General features: G+C 39.6%; 1 protein-coding gene across 1 annotated transcript in view; it reads left to right on the top strand.

Annotated features, from left to right (window-relative positions):
- The first annotated feature begins 813 nt into the window (after positions 1-813).
- Positions 814-24,750, top strand: part of smarcal1 (SWI/SNF related, matrix associated, actin dependent regulator of chromatin, subfamily a-like 1) — a 26,137-nt gene continuing 2,200 nt past the window's right edge. The window contains exons 1-13 of the mRNA XM_057852955.1: positions 814-1,308; positions 4,477-4,804; positions 10,648-10,698; positions 10,774-11,034; positions 11,144-11,194; positions 11,265-11,448; positions 13,709-13,859; positions 15,937-16,098; positions 16,184-16,249; positions 16,335-16,475; positions 22,659-22,877; positions 22,962-23,032; positions 23,197-23,299. Coding sequence (XP_057708938.1) covers positions 1,075-1,308; positions 4,477-4,804; positions 10,648-10,698; positions 10,774-11,034; positions 11,144-11,194; positions 11,265-11,448; positions 13,709-13,859; positions 15,937-16,098; positions 16,184-16,249; positions 16,335-16,475; positions 22,659-22,877; positions 22,962-23,032; positions 23,197-23,299 — 2,022 coding nt within the window. The 5' untranslated portion in view covers positions 814-1,074. The remainder of the gene's footprint in view (positions 1,309-4,476; positions 4,805-10,647; positions 10,699-10,773; positions 11,035-11,143; positions 11,195-11,264; positions 11,449-13,708; positions 13,860-15,936; positions 16,099-16,183; positions 16,250-16,334; positions 16,476-22,658; positions 22,878-22,961; positions 23,033-23,196; positions 23,300-24,750) is intronic.

Below are 24,750 nucleotides of genomic sequence, written 5' to 3'. Positions count from 1 at the left end.
TACAAATACGAACTACCACGAATATGCGATTTGCTGAATATTTTACAAACTATCACGGATATGCGATTTACTTGGACTTGGTTCATTTTCAAACAGCTCAGCTAATGTATAAGGCTTCACACAGGTCACTTCCTGGCAATATACAGAAATTATTTTTTAACAGAGAAGGACAATACAGTTTGAGGGGGGAGGTTCACTTACAGCATCAGAGGGTACGAACTACATTAAAAAGTTTTTGTGTTTCAGTTTGTGGAGTGAAGCTGTGGAATAAACTAGATGAGGGGCTCAAGCAATGTCCAAGCATGACCCAGTTTAGGAAGTGGTACAAGCACATGGTTTTCACTGGGTATAGGGAAGAGGAAGGGGTTAAATTATAGGGGTTTTTCACATATCGGTTATTGGCTAAGTCCTGTTTATTTTTGTTTATCTTGCATCTTATGTATATGGTTATTAAGTTTATTTCATTGTTAATATGAGGACTAGTAACATAGGACGGACAGATATAATTAAGGAATAGAAATGGGGAGTAGGTTTTAATAAGCAAATGCTTCATCCTACTCCTTTTTGGACACAATGAATAAATTCTGACCTTGTTTATTATTATCATTATTATTATTGTCTTAACTATTGTTTCTGTTATCTCGAGAATACCATTGGTTCTGTCTGATTTTTTTCTCATGTCCAAATAAAGCATTCATTCATTCATTCATATTCATACTTAATATTTCTACAAAATTTACAATCTGAATCAACAAGCCATCCGCGCCATTTATATACTGAAGGACACGCCCTCTCCACCATGTGCCGCCTTGTTGTTCTACGTCATTTCCTGCGCGCCAGTTACGGACTACACGTCGTTAGCTCCAAAAGTTGCTTATTTTCCGCGCTTCAAACAACAAAACGTTAGCTTGTTTTGACGACTTCATTGCTGATTTTAACTAAATTATCACCAAACAAATACTAATATTTTAAACCCGAGACTTTTATCTCCTACTCTAGCTAGCATCGTTAGCCCTCACTGTTAGCACGCTTGACCGCTAACAGTCCAGATGTGAGTTGAGCAGGGAGGTCGTCATGTCTGCGCCGCTGACAGCCGAGCAGAAGCGGATGATTGAAGAAAATAGACGGAAAGCTTTGGAAAGAAGAGCCCAGAGGCTCGGACAGAACGCGACCGTTCCACCGGACAGCAACGATGGCGCTGCATCAGCACCGAAGCGTTTTGTTCCGCCATTCAAGAGAGAAGCACAAGTTAGCGAGAACCACATGAAAGCCTCGTCGTTTGGAAATGGAGTCTTTTCGTCAACGCTGGTGAGAACGCCGAAAAGAATTAGGTGGCCCACCCTCAAAAAGGAACAATGCCCGACATTAACTCATTGACTGCAGTTGCTTTACAAAAATCTGTAGCTCTTTTTACATTAACTACACTACTGGCCAAAAGTATTGGTACCCTCAGCCTAATACTTGGTGGCAAAACCTTTAGACAAATTCACTACGAGTCTGCGAACAACCGCCTTATCCATCAATGAGATTTCTTACAAGGCTCTGCTGGAATTTTAGAACATTCTTCTTTGGCTAACTGCTCCAGGTCTCAGATTTGAAGGGTGCCTTCTCCAACCTGCCATTTTCAGATCTCTCCACAGGTGTTCAATGGGATTCAGGTCTGGACTCATTGCTGGCCACTTTAGAAGTCTCCGGTGCTTTCTCTCAAACCATTTTTGAGTGCTTCTTGAAGTGTGTTTTGGGTCATTGTCCTGCTGGAAGACCCACGACCTCTGAGGGAGACCCAGTTTTCACACACATTATACTGCAAAATTTGTTGGTAGTCTTCAGACTTCATAATGCCATGCACACGGTCAAGCTGTCCAGTGCCAGACGGAGCAAAGCAACCCCAAAACATCAGGGAACTTCCGCCATGTTTGACTGTGGGGACCGTGCTTTTTCTTTGAGGGCTTTTTTCCCCCCTGTAATCTCAATGTTGATGCTGTTTCCCAAAAAGCTCTACTTTTGCCTCCTCTGACCAGAGAACATTCTTCCAAAACATTTTTGGTTTTCTCAGGTATATTTTGGCAAACTCCAGCCTGGCTCTTTTACGTCTCTGGGTCAGAAGTGGGGTCTTCCTTGCTATCCCACCATAGCGTCTCTTTTCATTCAGATGGTGACAGATAGTACGGGTTGACACTCTTGTGCCCTTGGACTGCAGGACAGCTTGAATTTGTTTTGATGTTAGTCAAGGTTTTTTATCCATCATCCGCACAATCATTCGTTGAAATCTCTCGTCAATTTTTCTTTTTCCGTCCACATCTAGGGAGGTTAGCCACAGTGCCTTGGGCTTTACACTTATTGATGACACTGCGCACGGTAGACACAGGAACATTAAGGTCTTTGGAGATGGACTTGTAGCCTTGAGATTGCCTATGCTTTCTCACAAGGTTTCTTCTCAAGTCCTCAGACAGTTCTTTGGTCTTCTTTCTTTTCTCCATGCTCAATGTGGTATATACAAGGACACAGGACAGAGGTTGAGTCGACTTTAATCCATTTTAACTGGCTGCACGAGTGATTTAGTTATTGCCATTACCTGATATGTGCCACAGGTGAGTAACAGGTGCTGTTAATTACAAAAAATAGAGAAGCATCACATGATTTTTCAAAGGGTACTAATACTTTGTGTTTACGGCCCATTTTTGGAGTTTTGTGTAAAATGACAATGATTTTTTTTTCATTGCAAGCAAAATAAATGAAGATATTACTACAAAAGCATTTGTAATTGCAGTCATTTTTTGGGAGAAACTGAGCATTATCTGACAATTGCAGGGGTGCCAATACTTTTGGCCGGTGTATATAGTGGGCGCTAAATTGTGGTAGAGGTATCCCCCACAAACTACAAGATAACTTTGTCAAATTACCAAATTCGTACAACTATGTAACTAAGGAAACGGATCCACAAATTCCCTACTGTCGGATCGGCTTTAATGTTATTTCATAAATTAATACGGTAATTTGCATGTCATTGATGGCCATAGACGGCAAATCCATTTATTCTGGTAAGGCTGACATGTATTGGTATGAACTCTTAAACTGGCTTATTTCCCAATGGAGTTTAGCCAGACTGCATAGTTTTCTCACCGTGTTACTTTTATCTTATTGGCTGCCGGTAACAACGATGCACGTCCAATCCATCTTGACTGGAAGGGTTGGCAGCGACTGGAAAATCTGTCCAATCCATGGGATTGTGATTTCATTGCCGTCAATGTCACTGAAAAATGATCATTCAATGCAAGGCATATGACATCTATTAGGGACCGAACAATATTGCCGTAAAAATAACTGAATAATGCAAACACTGAACTTCAATGCATAAAGCATGTTTATTGAATCACACAAATAGAAAATAATAGGTCCTGAAGTGCCTGAATTTTCTGGACTCTGAAACATCTCTTATAAAGTTGAATAAAATGTTAGATAAATAGCTCTCTGAAATTCCTCCACAGAAAAGAAAGTCCTGGTAACCTCGTCTAAGTATCCTTGAGCAAGACACTAAACCCCACGTTGCTCCTGGTGCTGCGTTACCAGGGGGTTGATAACCTTAAAAAGGTGGAAAGGCGCAATACAAGTGTAACTCCATTTACCACAACCATTTAACCAATCAGAGGACGGGGTCGAATACTAGTGCAGGAGACAGCAGGCAAGAGAGAGAGGCTGCATCAGAGCCCCCCCCCCCCCCCCCAAAAATTTTTTAATTGATTTTTTTTCATATTGGCCGGTCTGATAAAAAAAAAAAGGCAGATACCAATATAATCCAAATTTCCAAATATCGGCCTCGATTAATTAAAAAAATAAACAATAAAGTTAATTTAAAAATTTATTAGTTATTTAAAAAAAATACATTTTAAAATCTATTCTTGTTTTATCAAGTACAATTATGAAAAAATAGACATTTCATTTTTAAAAAATAATGTACATATGTTAGAATTCTAACTAAACATGATGGGAACAAACTACTTCAAGTGAGGCAATTCCAAACAAAACAGAAAAATAAACATTTGTCACTATCAATTATTTTTTTTAAAACAAAAAGCATTTATTATAAAACTATGAACAGTTAAGACATCAAAGTCGTGAATTTATTATTTTTTTTATTTTATGAGAATACAGTTGTAACCAGTCATATAGCTTAAACTTGTAATTTTACAAGAAAAAAAGTAGATTTTGGTGAATAAACACTGTGGTTAGTAGCTAATTAATACAATCTAACGATGAAAGTCATTATTTAGGAATAAAAATGAGTTTTTGAAGAAGAAAAGTGTAATTTTCATAATGAGGCTTTTTTAAACTGTTGTTAAACTCAATTCTAAAAAATACCAAGACATTCTTGCAAGGTTACACCTTGAATATCTTTTCAACGTGGAGCTAATACTCCTAGATACTTCAAAGCCGGGTTGCTCAATGAAACTAATTCAATGCTGTCTTTCCTTGTAGACATCAGACAGAGATGCACCTCCCCCAGCCAAGCGCCAACATGTCAAGCAGCCCCCGACGAACACTGACAGCGGCATTAGTAGCGCGAGGCCTGCTCTGCTCGATTGTAAGCAGCCCTTTCCCTGCGGTGCAGCACTGGGCTCCTTCTACAAACAACCAAACAAACCCACTTCAGAATTGCCAACATTAAAGGCTGTACCTGCTAAGAAGCCTGCTGTATCCACCAGGGGCAAATGCGTGCCGCACACTGACGGACGCTTCAGAGTGGAGGTGGGCTACAACGTGGAGCTCATCGCAGTTTTTAAATCCATCCCATCCAAGGCGTATGGTAAGTAGGCTGATAGGTAACAGTGCAAAAGCATAGCCACAAACTACACACCGCATTCTTATCCAATGGCGTATACATAAACTGCAGGTGCTACGTCATGGAATACAGGGGTGACCAAACTTTTTTCTAAATGAAAATCGGAATAATAATCGTAATTCCTGTAATAATAAAACGAATCGGGTTCTAATGTGGTGGACATGGTTTGCGTGCTGTACCTGAACGCACCGCGTGGCTGACGTGACAGAGTGAGAAAGGTGCGGTAGAGATTTTACGTCCTCTTTTAATGTTTTGTTGTAGGCGTCAACTGCAGCAGACAATAGGCGTTTTGTGTTGCACAAGTTCTGAAATAAATGATTAAAAACCTTACGAAGCTGGCGAATTCTTTGGTGATGTTACCACAGTAATAATTGTCACCTTAAATTATAAAGACTGGCGAACGGAGGTATGAGGAGGACTGTCGAGATCGTAGAAATTCTAAGACCTAATTGTCAAGCCACTTCACGGATGCGCACACCACGCTCATATTTTTCTATCATTTCCATCTTCATTTCAATGGTAAGTGTCACCTTTTTCCTTTCTTTCACCACCTGCATTAACCTTCTTGGAACCCGTGTTGATTTCTCTCACAAGGAAATCCGCTGTGCGTCCATCTTGCGGCTAAACAAAGAAACAGCGGCGCTGTGATAAATCATCGTTTCGAGCATGTCGTCGGGTGTTGTAAACAAATGGCGAGTCAAATTTTTCGTCGGATGTTAAAAAGAACGTGTGTCGAAGCGATCGTATGTCGAGGTACGCTGTACAGCAGGGGTCCCCAACCTTTTTTGCACCACGGACCGGTGTAATTTGGTTTATTTTTTCACGGAGCGGTGTTCTGTCAAATTTCGCGCCTTTATAAAATTTTGCTCCCAAAGCTTTTGTGGCGGCGAAAAAAGCCCTCTTTTATATTCAGTTGGACTCTCAATGTTATCCACCGGTGCTAAAAAACTATTTACATCATAAACATACATGTGCAACACGAAAATGGCGTGAATTAATGCTTAACGACATGGCGAAGTCGTTAAGTGAGAGAGCTGCGTGCAGTTGTTGTGTGCAGCTAACATGGCAAACCTAAGTTAATATTCCTTTCTTTAAAAAAAGTTTGTAATGTGTATTTTGGAAACGCTGCATTCGCGGTCATTTTTAACGTTACGCGCAAGCCAAATTTGTTAGAACACCGGCAATGTGCGGCAGAAAAATACAGCAAATATAAAACAACATTTGTTTGTAGCCCTGTTGTGTTAAATGCAGGGAAAATACAACTCACCCGCTGAATCAGTGGGAGGCCTGAGCTTGTTTTGCTGCGATGAGATGGTCCCGAGATGGGAGAGTGAGAGAAGCCCGCTCCACAAAGATACGATGTTGGAAATTGTAGCACAGTTTTTAGTGCTCTCCTAGCGATGTCAGGATATCCCGAAATGACTTTAATCCAGAACCTCAGTAGAGTTGTTGTCTCAAATCTTACGTTTAAGGTCGCCGTGATTTGCGATCTCTACTACAAGCTGATATTCCTATTGCACAGACATGCTCGAATCACTCTGTTTAGTCACATGCGGGTCACGAATCCACTCCTTTGCAGTTCGTGGGTCTTTAGTGATTGGAAAGTAGCATAGATTTTGTTTTCTTCGAGGTTGTAGGCTCATATTCTGGCTCGTCAGGATCCGTTTTCCCCGTAAAACATCTGTCCAAAGACTTCTGTTTTTCAGTCATTCTAGTGTTTGGGCCAATTATTTCCGGGAACAAATGTGATGGGCAACGACCTACGTCATACGTTATTATCGAGGCCAAGTGCATATAGATATACAAAATAAATGTACTGCTAAGAGTCCAATCAAATCATTTCTATGACGACCTCCTATCCTGTAGTTGTATATCTAGAGTAGACGGGGAAATTGGTATGTTAAGCGGCACAGGCCAGAATGCAGTCGTTAATAAATTAATTTATTATTTCTGTGCGGCCCGGTACCAAACGCGCCACGGACCGGTACCGGTCCGCGGCCCGGTCGTTGGGGACCCCTGCTGTACAGTATTAACACATTGGTTGTCATTGAGGGGTTAAAGATCTAATTTCCTGAAGATTTGCAAACGCTGCATCAACCTGAAACTGACTGTATTTACTTAAGTGTTTGTAATTTGTTTTTGTTTTTGTTTGCTTTTTGGTAAGTTGTGTTTTTTTAAACAATAATAAAATATTTGCGAGCTTTAGATTTATTAATTTCAATGTGTGGGTCGTAAATAAAATTCGAATGTCTCCTACTCCTTTGGACATTATGACCACTTGTATTTTAATTTTTTTCTATTCAAAAGCCAACTGCTAGGGAAACCCAGCCAAAAGCTGACATATGTTGCTAACGTAATCCTTGGCTCTGAGCTGACACCCAAACTCTTTGTGGCCACATAAATCCAATTTATAATGCCTACGGTCAGCAATATAGACATCTGTCCATTGCAACTTTTTTTATATATGGAAATGATTAGTAACACATATCACTTTAGTAGCTTCAATATATTTTACATATTTCTGTTTTTACATAGAACTTCAGTCGTTTTTGTGTTACTGCTGCTCTAATGCATCAAACTTTGGACTTTAGTTTATAGCGCTAGATTAAAAAAAAAATTCTGCAGAATTTTTTTTTTTTTTTCCCAAATGACTCGGGATGTCCCGATACAGATTTTTGACGTCCTCTACTTGCCTTATCTACTGTACATCTTCCACCTGCTTACTTCTCTACCTCTATCTACTTCTATACTTTTGCACTTACTGCTGGTAATATACTAATTGCACACTGTGCCAAGGCACACTACCTCTACTCTTACACATCTTGCTGCTTTTATGCACACTGTTGTACAGTTTTTTAGATTTAAGATTTTCCTTTGTAAATCACTGATTGTATGGAACAAAAATTTCATTTAAATGTCATATAGCAGATGAACACAGTAGTATTTGAGCAGTGAAATGAAGTTTATAGGATCAACAGAAAGTGCGTAATAATTATTTAAACAAAAATAGACCGGTGTATAAATTTAGGCACCCATACAGAAATACATGATCGATATTTAGTAGAGCCTCCTTCTGCAGAAATAACAGCCTTTAAATCCTTCCTATAGCTTCCAATGAGGGTTGGATTCGGGTTGAAGTTATTTTTGACCATTCTTCTTTACAAAACAGCTCCAGCTGAGTCAGATTTGATGTCTGCCGAGCATGAACAGCCCGCATCAAGGCAGACCATAGACCCAATAATATTCAGGTCTCGCCATTCTAGAACATTGCGCTTGTTCCTCTCCATGAATGCCTTAGTAGATTTGGAGCAGTGTTTAGGGTCATTGTCTTGTTGAATTATCCAGCCCCTGCGCAACTTACACTACGTCACTGACTCTAACATTTTTTGCAAGAATCCATGCGATTCTCAAATTTAACAAGATTGTCAGTGCCTGCGCTGGACACCCAGCCCCATAACATGATGGAACCCCCACCAAATTTACTGTGGGTAGCAAGTGTTTGTCTTGGAATGCTGTGTTCTTCACAATGCATACCAGCCCTTGTTATGCCAAAATGACTCCATTTTTGTTTCATCAGTTCACAGAACCTAATTCTAAAATGAGGCTTGTTTATCAAAATGTGCTTTGGTATACCTCAAACGTCTCTGTGGCATCTTCCGCATTACTCTCCCATACAGCATCTCCTTGTGCAAACAACGCTGAAAAGTTGACCGATGCACATTGACAACATCTGCAGCAATATGATGTTGTAGGTCTTTGGAGCTGGTCTGCGGGTTCAATTTGACTCTTCTCACCATCCTTTGCCTCTCCTTATCTGAGATTTTACCTGGTCTGTCACTCCAGACCTTAACTTGAACTGTGTCTGTGGTCTTCCATTTCCCTACTAAGTTCCTAACAGTGGACACTGACAGCTGAAATTTCTGCAACAGCTTTTTGTATCTTACTAAGTTCCTAACAGTGGACACTGACAACTGAAATTTCTGCAACAGCTTTTTGTATCCTTCCCCTAATCTATAATGTTGAGTAATCTTTTCTTTTAGATCATTTGAAAGGTGTTTTGAGGTTGCCATGTTTACACTCTTCAGAGATGATGCAAACAGGAGAAAAATGTCTCCTCTTTTCTCATGATAGGCTTTACATGTGTATGCAGGTCAACGTCAGCCAGCTTATCCATCAAATTTTAGCTCCAAAAATTAGTACTAGAGATTTTCAAATTAATAAAAACACGATTGCCCAAATTTATGCACTGGCCTATTTTTTTATTTATTGATTTTAGGGCTGTCAAACGATTAAAATTTTTAATCGAGTTAATCACGGCTTAAAAATTAAGCGTAATTCATCGCAATTCAAACCATCTCTAAAATATGCCATATTTTTCCGTAAATTGTTGTTGGAATGGAAAGAGAAGACATAAGGCGGATATATACATTCAACATACTCTACATAAATACTGTATTTGTTTATTATAACAATAAATCCACAAGATGGCATTAACGTTATTAACATTCTTTCTGTTAAAGGGATCCACAAGAAAGACTTGTTGTTCTTAAAAGATAAATGTTAGTACAAGTTATACTAATTTTATATTTAAAACCCCTTTTAATGTTTTAGTTTTAATAAAATGTGTAAAATTTTCAATCAAAAAATAAACTAGATACACTAAATACACCACAAGGTGTCAATGGCGAGTTTTAAGAAACTTAGAAATCAAGCCAAATAGTGTGTTTTGTCCCTCGACTGACGCCGTAGTTTCCTGTTTTACTGCGGGTTCATTGTACCTTACGTGCATTTGAGTGCTGGCTTCACAACGTACTTGACCTCTGATAGTTTGTATATTGTGAATAAATATTGCCATCCAGTGTATTTGTTGAACTAAACGAAATGTTTAAATAGAGTTACACCAAAGTCTCAGCACGTTTTATGTGTATGTTGCATAGCTATTTTGATTGGGAATGCCAGTTCTCTTTGCACTGTTGTTTAACTGTGTGAGAATAGGGCCTCATTAATACAGATTGAAGTGCTTTTCTTTTTGTGAACATTTTTTGAGAGATATTATTTTTGTTGTGTTTTCACTAAATGATACTTATGTTTGTTGTGAAGGAGTTGCCAAAGCTTATGCCAATAAACTGCGCGGTCCAATGAAGGCCTGTGTCCACTCGCCTTTTGTAGTATTCTGATATAGAATTATCCGAGGCACCTTTAAGTGCACGCGGCACCAGTGTTGTTTACTCACATGATGCAGGAGTGAGTTAGAGTTACGGCCTGCCGAGAGCCATAAGCTGTGTTAATGTTGAAGCTGAATGTGCCAATAAAGAAACAAAATGCCAGCACGTCGTGTGTGGTATACCTACCTGTATGTTAAGAAAAAGCACAAAACAAGACACCTTTCTCCCCCTCCTAGCTCTTAAGTGCGCCATTGTAATCTGTTTGAGGCAATACATGAGCGGGTTATTCCGCGCATGCTTTAAATGTGTTAAATATTTTAACGTGATTAATTAAAAAAATTAATTACCGTCCGGTAACTCGTTAAATTTGACAGTCGTAATTTATTTATTTTACTGTTTTCATCTTCTAGATGACATATTTAACTGAAATTTCTGTTTCAAACAATCAGTCATTTACAATGGAAAATCTTCAAAATGATCAGGGGCGCCCAAACTTATGCATACCATTGTATTTGGGAAGAGAAGAAACGCTATTTCAATTGTTTTATATGGCAAGTATATGTGGAGGATTGAAATAAACTTTGAATCTCGGATGTAGCAACGGAAGTCCATTCTAAACTGAGGACCGTTTCTTGTATGTAGACCCGACCAATAAGATGTGGAGCTTCAGCATGGGGGACTACCACCTGCTAAGTATGTTTTAGCAATGTTTAGCATTCCATGCGTCTTCTTTGAAATTTGTCTAACATTTTCTCGACTGTACCGCAGTGACTCAAGTGGCGTCAATCGCCTCAGTGTCTTTAAAGCCCCTGGAGGGGGCCGAAGGGTTGAACATGGCGGAGTTGACCAACAAAGCTCAAGATGGCTCAGCACTGATCGCTCTGTTGAAATTGTGCAACGGCTGGCAGAAACCGGGGGCTGCAATCCAGGGCCGCTGCATGCTGGTGTCAGCCTCCAGATTTGAGGTTGATATTGGTTACCATATCGACGTAATTGCAGCATTCAAGCAAATGCCGTCAAAAACCTATGGTACTGGCTTGTGAAACGGCAATATTAAATACTTACAACTTGAAAATAGATATAATTGAATGCAAGGTTGGCCCTGCAGTCTAAATCAGTCATCTCATCACATTTGTAGACATGAAAACAAGGAAATGGAACTTTTCACTGGAGGACTACAAGAGCCTGAGTGAGTTTTACCCAGTGGAATTTTTCCAACTGTTGCTATCTTGTGTAACCGCAGCGCGTTCTGTTCCCAGTGGAGCTCCTCAGTGGGATAGCAGCCGTGGAGGTGGAGCCTCTTCCGCGGGCTATAGTCCAGGCCTTTTCTGCCAGCTTCGAGGGGCTTCCAGCCAAGAAGTTGGACGTCCCTGTGGCCGACCTGTCCTGTGTCGATCCCATGATTACTAGCAGCCTTATGCCCTTCCAGATGGAAGGAGTCAAGTAGGTGCTCGAAGACAGCCGTTTGCGCTAATTTTTTATTAGCCCTACCAGCAAGAATTATTAAGAATTTATGAGGTAGTTATACTGGTACTTAACAGGTACAGAAAATTTGATATTGAAAGTATAGGTCTATCTATGATATTTGTTGTGTTTCATGAAACTTACTTATTGCCTATTACTGACAATGATGGACATCCGATTCAGTGACTCTGGAAGGACTGGCTGTGTGCCAATCTTTCAGTGCCATTGACAGCGCTAAACATGAATCCATTTTGACTGGGAGGGATTCGCCCCTCCCAGTCAAAATGGATTATATTTCTAGCATCATCGATGCCAGTCAATGAGTTAATTTTATGAGTAAAATGTATTCTTTTAAGAAAAATGTCCAAAAATAAAGCTCTAATGTTAACCCTTTATGAGGCACTCATTGAATTCAATATAATAATAATTACTGTGATCCCTCACAATTATCGCTGTTAATGGGGACCAGAATCGACCGCGTAAAGTGAAAAACCGCGAAGTGTGTCCCCCCCCTTTAACAATTTTTTTTGGAATATATAATATCAATAAGTGTGTATAAAACCCAATAAATCCTTGCTATTATAAGAACATTAAAGAACAGTTTGAAACATAAATAGAATAATAAAAATATAACATGCATGAAATAACGTATGAACAATGTAATACGCACTGTACCGTCTCCCAAGCTCTCATATGATACTTGCGTGTGTAGGGGGTAGGGATGCAACGATACAGTTAAGTCCTGGTTCGGTACGATTTTTATTACAAAGGACATGATTTTCGATTCGATTCAATACATTTAATGCTCTGAAACATACAATGGAAGTGTTGTTATTATTTTTTTCAAATGTTTTTATTTTATTTTGCAAACAAGCAAAAATAACATTACATATAAACATGCATTTTAGTGCATAATGTTTATGTGCTTACTTATCCGAAGAAATTTTGGATAAAAGTGCTGAGAACAATCTTTACTTTTTGTAAAGTGAGGCGGGGTACAATGTTCATTGCTACAGCTCTCTTAGCAGCAAGGTTTACCACATGAGCAAAATATCCTATTTGTGGTCCGGGTCCATCTGTGTCACGTACTGAATTAATAATATTTGCAGCATTATCTATAGTCACTGGTATGGATTAATTTAGCCTGCTTTCATTCACTCACGGCGGTTTTGAATTCATTGATGTACTATATGGACTATGTGTCCCACGATCACTCTGGGCTCACGTAGCTCTATTTGTCTTATGTTATTTTGTAAAAGGAAAACATTATTCAGATGTTTGGGATGTAACTAAAGCAAAAAATAGCTGTGTTAAGGTCACGTTTGAAATGTATGCTTTCACAAAAAGCTCAATTTCTGTTTTTTCATCAGAAATTGGAAAATTGCTCAAACTAAGCTATTTTCTAATGCTGATTTCTAAAGAATGGAAAAAGATATGAACTTACTTTTTTTCCTGCTGAAAGAAGAGAGTCTAATCTTTCTTTTGGTGGGTTCCACGTTTAATTTTGCAATAGAACAGAATTTTCTGTGGGCCTTGCAAAATCAGTCAGAATCCAGTAAAACGGCCAGGAGCGAAGGGCCTTGCTCCGGTGAAAATGGCTGGAAGTGAATGAGTTAAATACAGTGTATTTACAGAACTCTTATATTCTTATAACAAGATTAAAACATCCGCGATGCACTGAGGAAGCAAAAGTTGAGCCGCAAAGAACCGTGGGATCACTGTACAGCGTTAAACAATGTAATAATTGATAATGTAGGAGTTTTTTATTACTAAAAAGTCACCTGCAAGAAAGGACAAAGGTTAAAAAATATACGCTTCAAAAAAAGCAAAAAATAAAACACACATTTCTTTCTTAGATTAAATATATTAAAAAAAAAATAGTATTGGTGGACTGTGCACATAAATACTTAGCCACACATCTAAATTTTCTCTTGCTTCTCTCATTGTACAGAATAAATATTGCTTTTTAATTGTACCGATCTTTATTTTTCAAAAAGATTACGTCATTGCTGGAATATGACTAATTTATATGACCAAGTCAATCTCATCTACAGTATTTGTTTTCTATATTCAGAATCAAAGCAAAGAAATGCTAGTTTTCCTTCTTTCCCTTACATTTGTAAAGGAGTCACGCTGTTCTCGCTCTCTCAAGGTTGCTGTTTAGTCTTGATCGGAGGTCAGAAATGTCTGAATTCCCAGATTGATGAAATGTCTCTTCATCACAACTGTGTCCTTGCAGTTATGCGGTGTCAAAACAAGGCCGCCTGCTCCTGGCAGATGACATGGGCTTGGGGAAGACTGTGCAGGCCATCTGCATCGCTGCCTACTACAGGAAGGAGTGGCCGGTACTGGTGGTGGCTCCTTCCTCCGTGCGCTTCACCTGGGCTGAGGTAAAAAGAATGTTAATACTGTATGACTAGGAAAGTCAACTTGTTGAATAGTTAAAAAAGTTTTTTTTAAAAAAAACAAACAAACAAAAAAAAAAACAAAACAAAAAAAACACCTGCATGTAGTCCTTATTCATGCTGCAATAAGGATCCACTGCCTGGGGAGATTTTTGAGCCGGTGTTCAGCTAGCTTGCTCTGTCAACAACTATCAAGCACATTCCCAATCAGGAAGTGGAATGGCTGTAAGGAATGAAGACAGATAATGCAGGCAAGATTGGCTCGGGTCTTATCTCAGCTGTTAGCTGTGCCGTTTTGGCCAAATCAGCAACCAAGCACAAGTCTAACAAAATAGTTACTTGAAGAGGAGGGAACAGGAAAAGTAGCACAAACCATGTAAGAGTCACAAAACTTTAGGCAACAAATTACTTTTTTAAAACCTTCGTAGAGCAAACTACTATTTTTTATTCATTCATTCATTTTGGTCATGTAGGCCACTATACTTGCGTGTGGCAACAATAACCCAAAATGTGACGTGCCCATATGTGGACTCGTCTCAATAATAGTATATATATATATATATATATATATTTTTTTTTTTAAATAAATACAATTATTCATTGATAAATTGTTATTAAAACAACATGACTACAGAGTTGTTTTTGGCAGCCCTTTTGATTTTCAGTCTTAGTCTTTGACGAAAATACTTATTAGTCTTAGTCATATTTTAGTCATTTCAAAATGTGTTTGTATTCATCTAGTTTTAGTAATGAAAACTCAGACAAATTTCGAACGAACATTGACAGATAAGCATATATACACGCTCGGCAGGAAAACAGTATATTATTTACAATTACTTAAACGCACCTGTACGCCACAAACTGTGTGTAAAAAGCTTTCCAAGAGTTTCAGACGACACTCACCATGCTAACTGCTAACGCGAACACTATGCTAAGGCTACAAGTTACATTTAGTGTGTGATGATCACTCAGGGCGGCACGGTGGCTGAGGGGTTGTTTTAGCACGTCTGCCTTACAGTTCTGACATCAAGGGCTCAATCCCAGGCTTCGGCCTTCTGTGTGGAGTTTGCATGTTCTCCCCGTGCCTGCGTGGGTTTTCTCCGGGAACTCCGGTTTCCTCCCACATCTGAAAAATATGCATGGTAGGCTGATTAAACACTCTAAATTGACCGTAGGTATGAGTGTGTGTGTGTGTGTGTGTGTGTGTGTGTGTGTGTGTGTGTGTGTGTGTGTGTGTGTGTGTGTGTGTGTGTGTGTGTGAATGGTTGTACGTCTCCTTGTGCCCTGCTGGGATAGGCTCCAGCACCTCCGTGACCCTTGTGAGGAAAAGCGTCATGGAAAATGAATGAATGAATGATCATTCAGCACAGACCTTTAAAGGCTAAAGCAACATGGCATATCTAGCCAAGATAAGAAAACTTACCAAGCAGCACCTGACATATGTTAAAAAAAAAAAAAAAAAAAAGGCAAGTCTAGAGCTGGAGACGACACCGTGTGTATGTTTTAAAAAGAAAAAAAAAAGGCAAGTCTTGAGCTGGAGACGACACTGTGTAAGCGTGTGTGTGGGGCCGGGGAGGGGGGCCACAGCAAGTCACATAAGTGATATGACCAAACACTGCAACAATGCGTGCTAACTACATGTATGATAAGAAATGTCACACATTGTGAACTTACGACGGAAACAGCGAATTTTCATCTCGTTCTCGTCTCGTCAGACGAAAACTGGCATTCGAATTGTTATGTTTTAGTCTCCCAAGAAGACACAATTTTAGCTTGTCATAAAAAATGTCCGTCAACGAAATATTTTCGTTATCGTCATTGTCGACGAAAACAACACTGCATGACTAAAATTAATTTAAGTCTTTTAATTTATTGCCTGCCATTGACAACTAGAGCTGCTAGCCTCTCCTAGTCAAAATGGATTGGACGTCTAACGCCGTCAATGGCATATAGTGAGTTCATTCGGTGCCATATTAAAGAATACAAACACTCTACTTTCATTCCTCAAATGCAGTAAATGGAACAGAGTTCAAAGGAATACAGTGTGTCTTTTGTGTCACAGGCTTTCCGTCGCTGGCTCCCATCGTTGAGTCCTGACAATGTCAATGTGGTGGTGAAGGCCAAAGACAACCTGCGGGCTGGGTTGGTCAACATCATCAGCTACGACCTACTTAGCAGGGTTGAAAAACAACTGCTAGCCAATTCATTTGACGTCCTTATCATGGTCAGTTAGCAGTTAAATTTTAGAACGTGTTTTTTTTTTTTTTTAATATAGAGACTTCAAATTATTATCTCCAACTTTTGACTAGGATGAATCCCACTTTCTAAAGAATATAAGGACAGCTCGTTGGAAAGCCGCATTGCCGCTACTGAAGGTGCGTGCCTTATCTCTTTTGCTCAGATTTCAAAACAAAGAGTTGGGGAATTATATTAAATCTTAATTTTTTTTCATACCCCCAGACAGCAAAACGGGTCATTCTCTTATCAGGGACTCCTGCAATGTCGAGACCAGCTGAGCTCTACACACAGATTCTGGCTGTCAAACCCACACTCTTTCCACGCTTTCATGAATTTGGGCTGCGCTACTGCGATGCCAAACAGGTAACTACTGTGCTGAAATTTGGGGGAACATTTTAGGATAAATTTTCTTCAATGATTTTTGACCAATTTATTTATTTTCCCAATTTGTTCTAGATCAAGCATATAATAGTTTGGGATTTGGATCTATTGTCCCCCTTTAATTCAGTTAGTTAAAATTCGGTTTCAGAGTGGATTTGCTGTTTTTCATTTTTCTTGAACTTGTTAGTTTTCGTATCTCATTCTTTGAGTTATTTTTTATGTGCAGGATTCTAAAAGGAAAAACTCAACAATTTATTTGAGATATTATACACTCACCGGCCACTTTATTAGGTACACCTGTCCAACTGCTCGTTAACACTTAATTTCTAATCAGCCAATCACATGGCGGCAACTCAGTGCATTTAGGCATGTAGACGTGGTTTAAGACAATCTCCTGCAGTTCAAACCGAGCATCAGTATGGGGAAGAAAGGTGATTTGAGTGACTTTGAACGTGGCATGATTGTTGGTGCCAGAAGGGCTGGTCTGAGTATTTCTGAATTAGGCCTGAACGATATTGGAAAAAACTATTGCTGCGATTTTTTGGGGGTTTGCGATATATTGCAATATTATATTGCGATATTAAAAAAAAAATATATATATATATGTTGTTTTTTTTTAAAGACATTTTTACTAGATGACTTGAATTGCTCTTTGGAAAGACTTTGGATGACTTATCATGACCACAGTGTACAGTATTCCATCGTTTTTCGCGGTTAATAGACCCTACTCACCCACGTCACAAAATGACGTGTCATTGTATCCGGCCACCATATTGTCCGTATTTTTTAGACCTATTCTCATTGTTTTCAATTAGTCGTGCAAGTTATAGAGCAATTCATGGAAGCCCCGGTGTTATCTGACGCTATAAACTCATTGGATGCGTTGCATAAAAGGCGTTATGTGGAAAAGCTTCAGTTTATCCATTCGCCAGATCCATATTTGATGCCTAAATCGATGTTTTTCCACCCGCTGTCTTCGCCGTCTTTGCCTGACATCTGCTACCCTGATATTTACAACTATCTTGTCCACACAAAATCAGCCTATTCTCACGAAAGTTTGAAAAACTTTAAGAGCTTGGAGGCTTATAAATACTTCGTTGCTGGTTGGGTGAAACAGGTTCTCGTCCACGAAAATTCGGCAGGAATCTATCTTGTGCTCGGGAAGGTGAGTTACGAAATTTTCAATTCAAAATCTTTTGTTCTTGCTAACATCCACTGTCAAGTCTAATGTATTTCATGTCGCTAACATCCACTGTCAAGTCTAATGTATTTCATGTCATTTGTCAATGGAGCTAGGGCTTTTAATGTTTATATGGTTTAGCGATAGCACTCTCACTACATACATATATATAATATGTAATAAATATGAAGTCCGATAGCACTACTCCAGATTGTCCCTAGTTGAATTTATTTTTTGGCTTTTGGCCTCAATAGTGAAATTGTAAATTAATTGTATGACAACTGTCTTATTATCCCCTTATAATTATATATTTTCAGGTAGTTCATTCACAACGTCTGAGTGTATGTTGTCGGCGATTAGCCGAGCAATGATCTTATTGTGGTTGTCAGCCCAAAACCCTCTAAATATATATTAAATGCATCTTACCAGATATAAAATGAATACTACATAATCTGTGGTAGTCGTATGGAGCCCAGTTTTCTCGTCGAATTGCAGCAGTCCATCTCGCTCTCCTGTCCGGGTCTCTCGGAATACGGTAACACTTCAAGTCTCTCCGTCTATCTTCTCTGTTTTTGCAACCGACCGCCACACACGACTTCACCATTTTGATTATTAATGTTAACGAGCAGAAAAACACGGCATAATAGGAGGAATTTACGAAGCGCTAATGCATTAACATGACGAGTAGACGGACAACATGACGCGGGGGCGTGGCTGTGACGTCACGTGAGTAAGGTCTATAGGGACCAGAACCCGCCGCGATAAGTGAAAAACCGCGAAGTAGCGCATAAATGCCCCCCCACCCCCCCTCCCATTTTTTTGTGTGTGTGTGTGTGCTCAATGTATTTATTCAGATCTAGCACTGGAAATAGATTCATATAAGACATGGTTTTTCTGCACTTTTTTCCCCCAAAGTATGATTAAAAAAAAAAAAAAATATATATATATATATATTTTTTTTTTTCTAATAAATGCTTTTCAAGCACTTTAATTGTAATAATCATGATCAGTTTTAAACATAACTGTCCCACTGAATCATTTTTAAACAAGAATAAGGTACTGTAGTAGAAAAATGCTTGGCTTTATTAAATGCTTTTGTTTACCTAACAAGGCTGTGACTCTTATACCCCTTTCCCACTGGCCCAAAAACCAGTGGCAACCCGCTAACAATCGGCTTTTGGTGGCAGTGGGAAAGGTGCAGCGACCCGCCTCGACCCGTGTCAATCAACCCGCCAAGCGACCCACGTTAAAATCACCTCGGCTCTGATCGCCATGCAATGTGAAAGCAAAACCCCAGGTCAACAGTCAACACCCTAATCTACGTGGTGATGTAGGCTAGTACGTGATGTGTCATAACAAAAAACAAAAACCATGTGCTCTAGCCCGGATCCACATACGGCGAACCGTCGGTGTAGCAGCGTTAGCAATTGCCATAACAGATGAAACAAAGGCTCTTCTCCTCCTTCTGTGACGTACACGACTCCTTTCAATTTCAAACCAAAATTTACATCGCCTACGTTGCCTCAGCACAAGCACAGTGTTGATCCTTTGCTGCATTTCGACCATTTTGCGGGCAGTAAAAAGCATGAAAACAGAGAACACAAACGGAAAGGAGGCTTCCATATTGCTTTGCATTGTTAACTTCTTTGAACTGAATGAATTCGGTCGCACTTGTCGTGGTGACGTCACGCACCTTACGCACGGCTGAGGAGGGGTAGGGGTTAGACGGGTGGAAAAAAAACAAAAAAAAAGACACAACTTTTTTCATCAATGGGAAAGGTGCCAAATGCCAATTGCTAGTGGGATGCATCGGCTTGGAAAAACGCGCGTTGACCCACTAGTTTCAGTGGGAAAGGGGTATTAGAGTGACATGTAGAAATGACAAACTCCTCATAATCACTTCTGGCGTTTATTTTATATGTCTCGAACGTCTCCACATTCTCCCCCCACAGACACACACATTCATTCCAGCCAGCACTCCTTTGCAGAAACTGTTTAACAAGTTAAACAGTTTGAATGACAGATTGCTGCCCGGCTTCTTTGACCAGATCAAAGCCATCGTTAACTTTAATAAGCAAGTGCAGCAGTGACTGAGAGCTGGGAAAGGGGGTGAGAGAGGCTGTGCGAGCGAATGAAGCAGATCAAGGGTTTGTGGATCAGAAAAAAAAAACAAAAAAACTATCGCACGTCCTTGCGATGGGACTATCGCGCATGCGCACATCGCGATGGCGATGTTTAAACGATATATCGTTCAGGCTTATTCTGAATCTATGCCACGAAGAATTGAGGCAGTTCTGAAGGCAAAAGGGGGTCCAACCCGTTTAGCCTGGCAAGGCCAGACTGTTCTCCCTGTGTTTTTCAAACACTGAGAGGATAGTCTGGGACCTAGCCCATTAACGGCCTCTCGAGCAAGTACAAAGTCAATCGACAAATCAGATTCGTTTATTTGCGTGACGTGTTCTTAACGACCAATGTCATTCTTCCGCGTCGGAAGTCGTTTCCGCAACAACACAGATGGCGAACAGGAGAGCCGAGAATATGTACCAATCCATGGTAAAATCAGTTTTAAATGACCAAAAACACATCGACAAAAGTCCTTGACAACAGTCTGTCTCGCACTAGCCATGTTGAATAAACTCCGCTCTCCTCGTATGTTTACTTACGCGCGAAAGTCCCTCGTCCCGCCCGTCGCTGATTGGTCCACTCCGCTGTCTGTTTGCTGTGGCTTGCTCCGCCCTGGAAATTTTATCTGCTTAATGGTGGCCAGACTCAATCGCTGGAGCAGCGGTGAGTCTGGTATACCAGGCAACAACCCATTACTAGCATGGCGTACCTAATAAAGTGACCGGTGAGTGTATACCAAATGTGATCTGATTTTTGTCAAAATCACACAGATGAAAAAAACTGCCCACCTTAACTAAAACCATTCAAACATTTATAGGTTTTCATATTTTAATTAGGATAGTATGCAAATAAATGACAGAAGGGGAAAAAATAAGTAAGTGAACCATCACATTTAATATTTTGTGCCGCCCCTTTGGCAGCGATAACTTCAACCAGACGCTTCCTGTCGCTACAAATCAGTCTTGCGACTCGATCAGGACTAATCTTGGCCCATTCTTCTCTACAAAACTGCTGTAATTCAGTCAGATTGCTGGGATGCCTGGCATTAATCACTGTCTTTAGGTCATGCCCCAGCATCTCAATGGGGTTCAAGTCTGGACTTTGACTTGGCCTCTACAGAACATGTATTTTGTTCTTCTGAAACCATTCTGAAGTTGATTTACTTCTCTGTTTTGGATCTTTGTCTGGATGTAGCATCCATCCTCTTTTCTAGCTTCAACTGTCTGACAGACGGTGTCAGGTTTTCCTGCAAAACATCATGATAAACTTTTGAAATTAATTATTGCAAGTTGTCCTGGCCCCGAGGCAGCAAAACAGCCGCAAATCATGATGCCCCCTCCACCCAGCTTCATGGTGGGCATGAGGTGTTGATGTTGGGGAGGTGTTCCAATGTTGCTCCACACATGACATTTTGTGTTTTCCCAAACAATTCAACTTTGATTTCATCAGTCCACAAATTATTTTGCCAAAACTTCTGTGGAGTTTCCAAGTGCGTTTTTGCGAACATCAAACAAGCAACAATGCTTTTTTAGACAGCTGTGGCTTCCTCCGAGGAGTCCTCCCATGAACACCATTCTTGGCCATAGTTTTACATATAGTTGATGTGTGCACAGAGATATTGGACGGTCCCTGTGATTTCTGTAAAGTCTTTAGCAGACACTCTAGGGTTCTTTTTTACCTCTCTGAGTATTCCGCGCTGAACTCTTGGTGTCATCTTTGGTAGACGGTCACTCCTTGGGAGAGAAGTAACAGTGCCAAATTCTCTCCATTTGTAGACAACTTCTCTGACTGTCAATTGATGAACATCCAGACTTTTATAGATATTTTTGTATCCTTTCCCAGCTCAACAATCGTTAATCGCAGGTCTTCAGACAGACCTTTTGACCAAGCCATGATGCACATCAGACAATGTTTCTCGGCAAGGCAAGGCAAATTTATTTATATAGCACAATTCAACACAGAGCAATTCAAAGTGCTTTACATCACATGAAGATCATAAAAATCAAATTAAATCAATAGAACTTAAAAACAAAGACAATCGAAACGGGAAGTTAAATTATACATAAAAATTGCATTTAATCACGAATAGAATAAAAAATAAAATAAAAAATAAAAATACTACTTATAATAATCATTGAAATCAGCAATGGAGATAAAGCACAAGAGGAATAGAAAGCACTTAGCTTGAAAGATATAGACAGTTATGGATATGCTGTGCTAAACAAAAGTGTTTTTAGCCCTGATTTAAAGGAGCTAACACTCTAACGCTCACGCTAACGCTCTGAGTATTCCGCGCTGAAACAAGACAATTCTCACTAGGTGTGTGTTTTATTATTGTGGGCAGGGCAGCTTTAAACCACTCATCAGTAATTGAGTGACTTAAAATGTTTGGTAAAAATCTGTTTCAATTGCTCTTTAAGTCTTCTTAGGCAGAGGGTTCACTTACTTATTTTTCCCCCTTCTGTCATTGTTTGCATGCTATCCTCATTTAAAAAATGAAAACCTATTAATCTTTGGGTGGTTTTAGTTAAAGCAGACAGATTTTTTTCATCTGTTTGACAAATATCAGATCACATTTGATGGTGATTTTATTTATAATGTGAGAAATTCCAAAAGGTTCAGATACTTCTTCATACCACTGTAAGTATATATGTGTCATAGTATTTTGTATTTTACATGTGTAAGTAGTGCTTCTGAGGATAAACTATGAAAAAGAAGGCATTAGATTTAAATGTTTTAGTTTTGTGAATGTTTTCAGTTCTAGCTATTTCTGCTAATTACGGAATTTCACAGAATTATCCATTTAGTTCTGGTTTCCTTCACTTTATACGTTATTGTAAACAATAATAACTTTGGCCCAGACGACCTGGGGCTGGGACTACTCGGGATCCTCCCATCTAGGCGAGTTAAAGCTGCTCCTCTCCGAGTGCCTTATGCTGCGGCGCCTCAAATCCGACGTCCTCTCCCAGCTTCCTTCCAAACAACGCAAGGTTGTCACGGTGACCATCGACGGGGTCAGCAACCGGACCAAAACGGCTCTGTCGGCTGCCGCCGAGCAGTTAGCAAAGGGACATCGTAATGTCAGTTATTCCACTTAACTCCAGTATTAAAATGCCAAAAATGTTATTTATTGCATCACTTGATCATTTTCTTCTCCATTTCAGAAAAAGGATGAAAAAGATGCACTCCTTATTTATTACAACCACACAGCTGAAGCCAAGCTACAAGCCATTATGTGCGTATATACTTTACATACGATAAATGTCCAATCCATTTGGCAGCGAGCATTCGCTGTCAACCTCTCCCAGTTTAACCGATTGGACATCTATCACCGTCAAGGAAAAGAATTAATTAAAAAAAATAAATGAATTGAATCATAAAATGTTATTTTTACAACAGGGAGTACATTAACGACATGCTGGAATGTGGCAGGGAGAAGTTCCTGGTGTTCGCCCATCACAAGTTAGTCCTGGATCACATCACTAGTGAACTCGTTAAAAAGGTGAGTTAATGGGAGGACGCTAGAACAAGAAAAGAAGCTCGGACACTGTAAGAGTGTATGATTGGGGTTGTCGACACTGATGGTGGGTGCAGTTCATTCAATTCTAGTAATAGCCCCCAACTCGCTTTTAAGCCATAACACGGTGCCCTTTTACATTCTTGGTACAAGCTAAGAGAAAACTTTGCATGATTGTCTTCGCTCCAGGAAGAGCACTTAAGACCATCCCATTAACTTGGACTCCAAACGGAATTTTCCAAAGCTGTCTGAACCATCATCACATTAAATATTTAAGTACCGGACAGTAAAAACACTCTCCAAATGTCTTTTTACTATCTTCAACAGCGTATTAAGACCACACTGGAAAGAAAGCATCCATCCATGTTATATAGAGATTCTTTTTTTACAAGAATAATGTGAAAATAACAGTATAGAGTCTTAACTTTTACAGAATTAAGTAGTTTTCTTCTTTTCTTGAGTAAAGTTGTAATATTACAATAGAAAAAACATAACTTGATTGGATAGGTACAATATATTACAAAGTTATTGTTTTACAGGTTGTTCCAGCAAAGTGGTTCTCAAACTGTACGAGTATCAGTGTCTCATGCCTTGGTCTCAAACTTGCGGTCTGAGGGCCAACTCAGGCCTGCTGGACAATATTTGCAGCCCCCGTTTGACATCAAACTGTAGTATTATTATTTGATGCGTGTGTATTTTCCCCCAGGCAACTGATAAAAATTGAAAGAAAATAGTAACGAAGAAAAAATAATATATAGAAACAAAAAAATTGTTTTGTTTTTTATTTTAAATCTCTTTAAATTCTACCATATTTCAAGCTAATGCTCATGCTAACGTTAAGTGGTGGTTGTCTACAGGTTAGCCAACGAGATTTAGCAACATCAGTCCTTTTTGTTGTTGTTTTTTTTTAATCCTAGATCAGTGTTTTTCAACCGGTGAGAAGTTATCCAATATCGAATTTTTTTTACGTCGTCGGGCGGAGTTGCAGTAGGAAAGAAGGTAGAACCGTAGAAGGTTGCGGCCGTGTGCAGATGAGTTAGGTATTGCTTGTGTCGCGTTCAAGAACTGCTCAGATTTCTAGCCATCAGCCACCTTGCTGTCCGCGACAATGTGGACCCCAGCGCGTCTAATGTACATCATTTGATTAGAGTCGTCAAGTGTCAATATACACGAAAGCGTCCTTTCCGTTTCATCCATATTTGAGAACGTCAATCCTCCCAGTGTTTTATTACAACACATTGTTCAGGACAGCAAGGTGGCTGATGGCTAGAAATCCGAGCAGTTCTTGAACGCGACACAAGCAGTTGCATTTGCCCTCGTTTCAAAATAAGTCGATTGACTATTTTGTTCGCCTCCATGAAAACACAGAGAAACTGGCAACTTTTTTGAGAAACACCACAAAAGTAAATGAGAAAGCCCTCAAAGCCAGTTACCTT

The sequence above is a fragment of the Corythoichthys intestinalis genome, chromosome 12 (assembly GCF_030265065.1).
Source record: "Corythoichthys intestinalis isolate RoL2023-P3 chromosome 12, ASM3026506v1, whole genome shotgun sequence".
Lineage (NCBI taxonomy): Eukaryota > Metazoa > Chordata > Actinopteri > Syngnathiformes > Syngnathidae > Corythoichthys > Corythoichthys intestinalis.
This window is presented reverse-complemented; position numbering and strand designations above follow the sequence as displayed.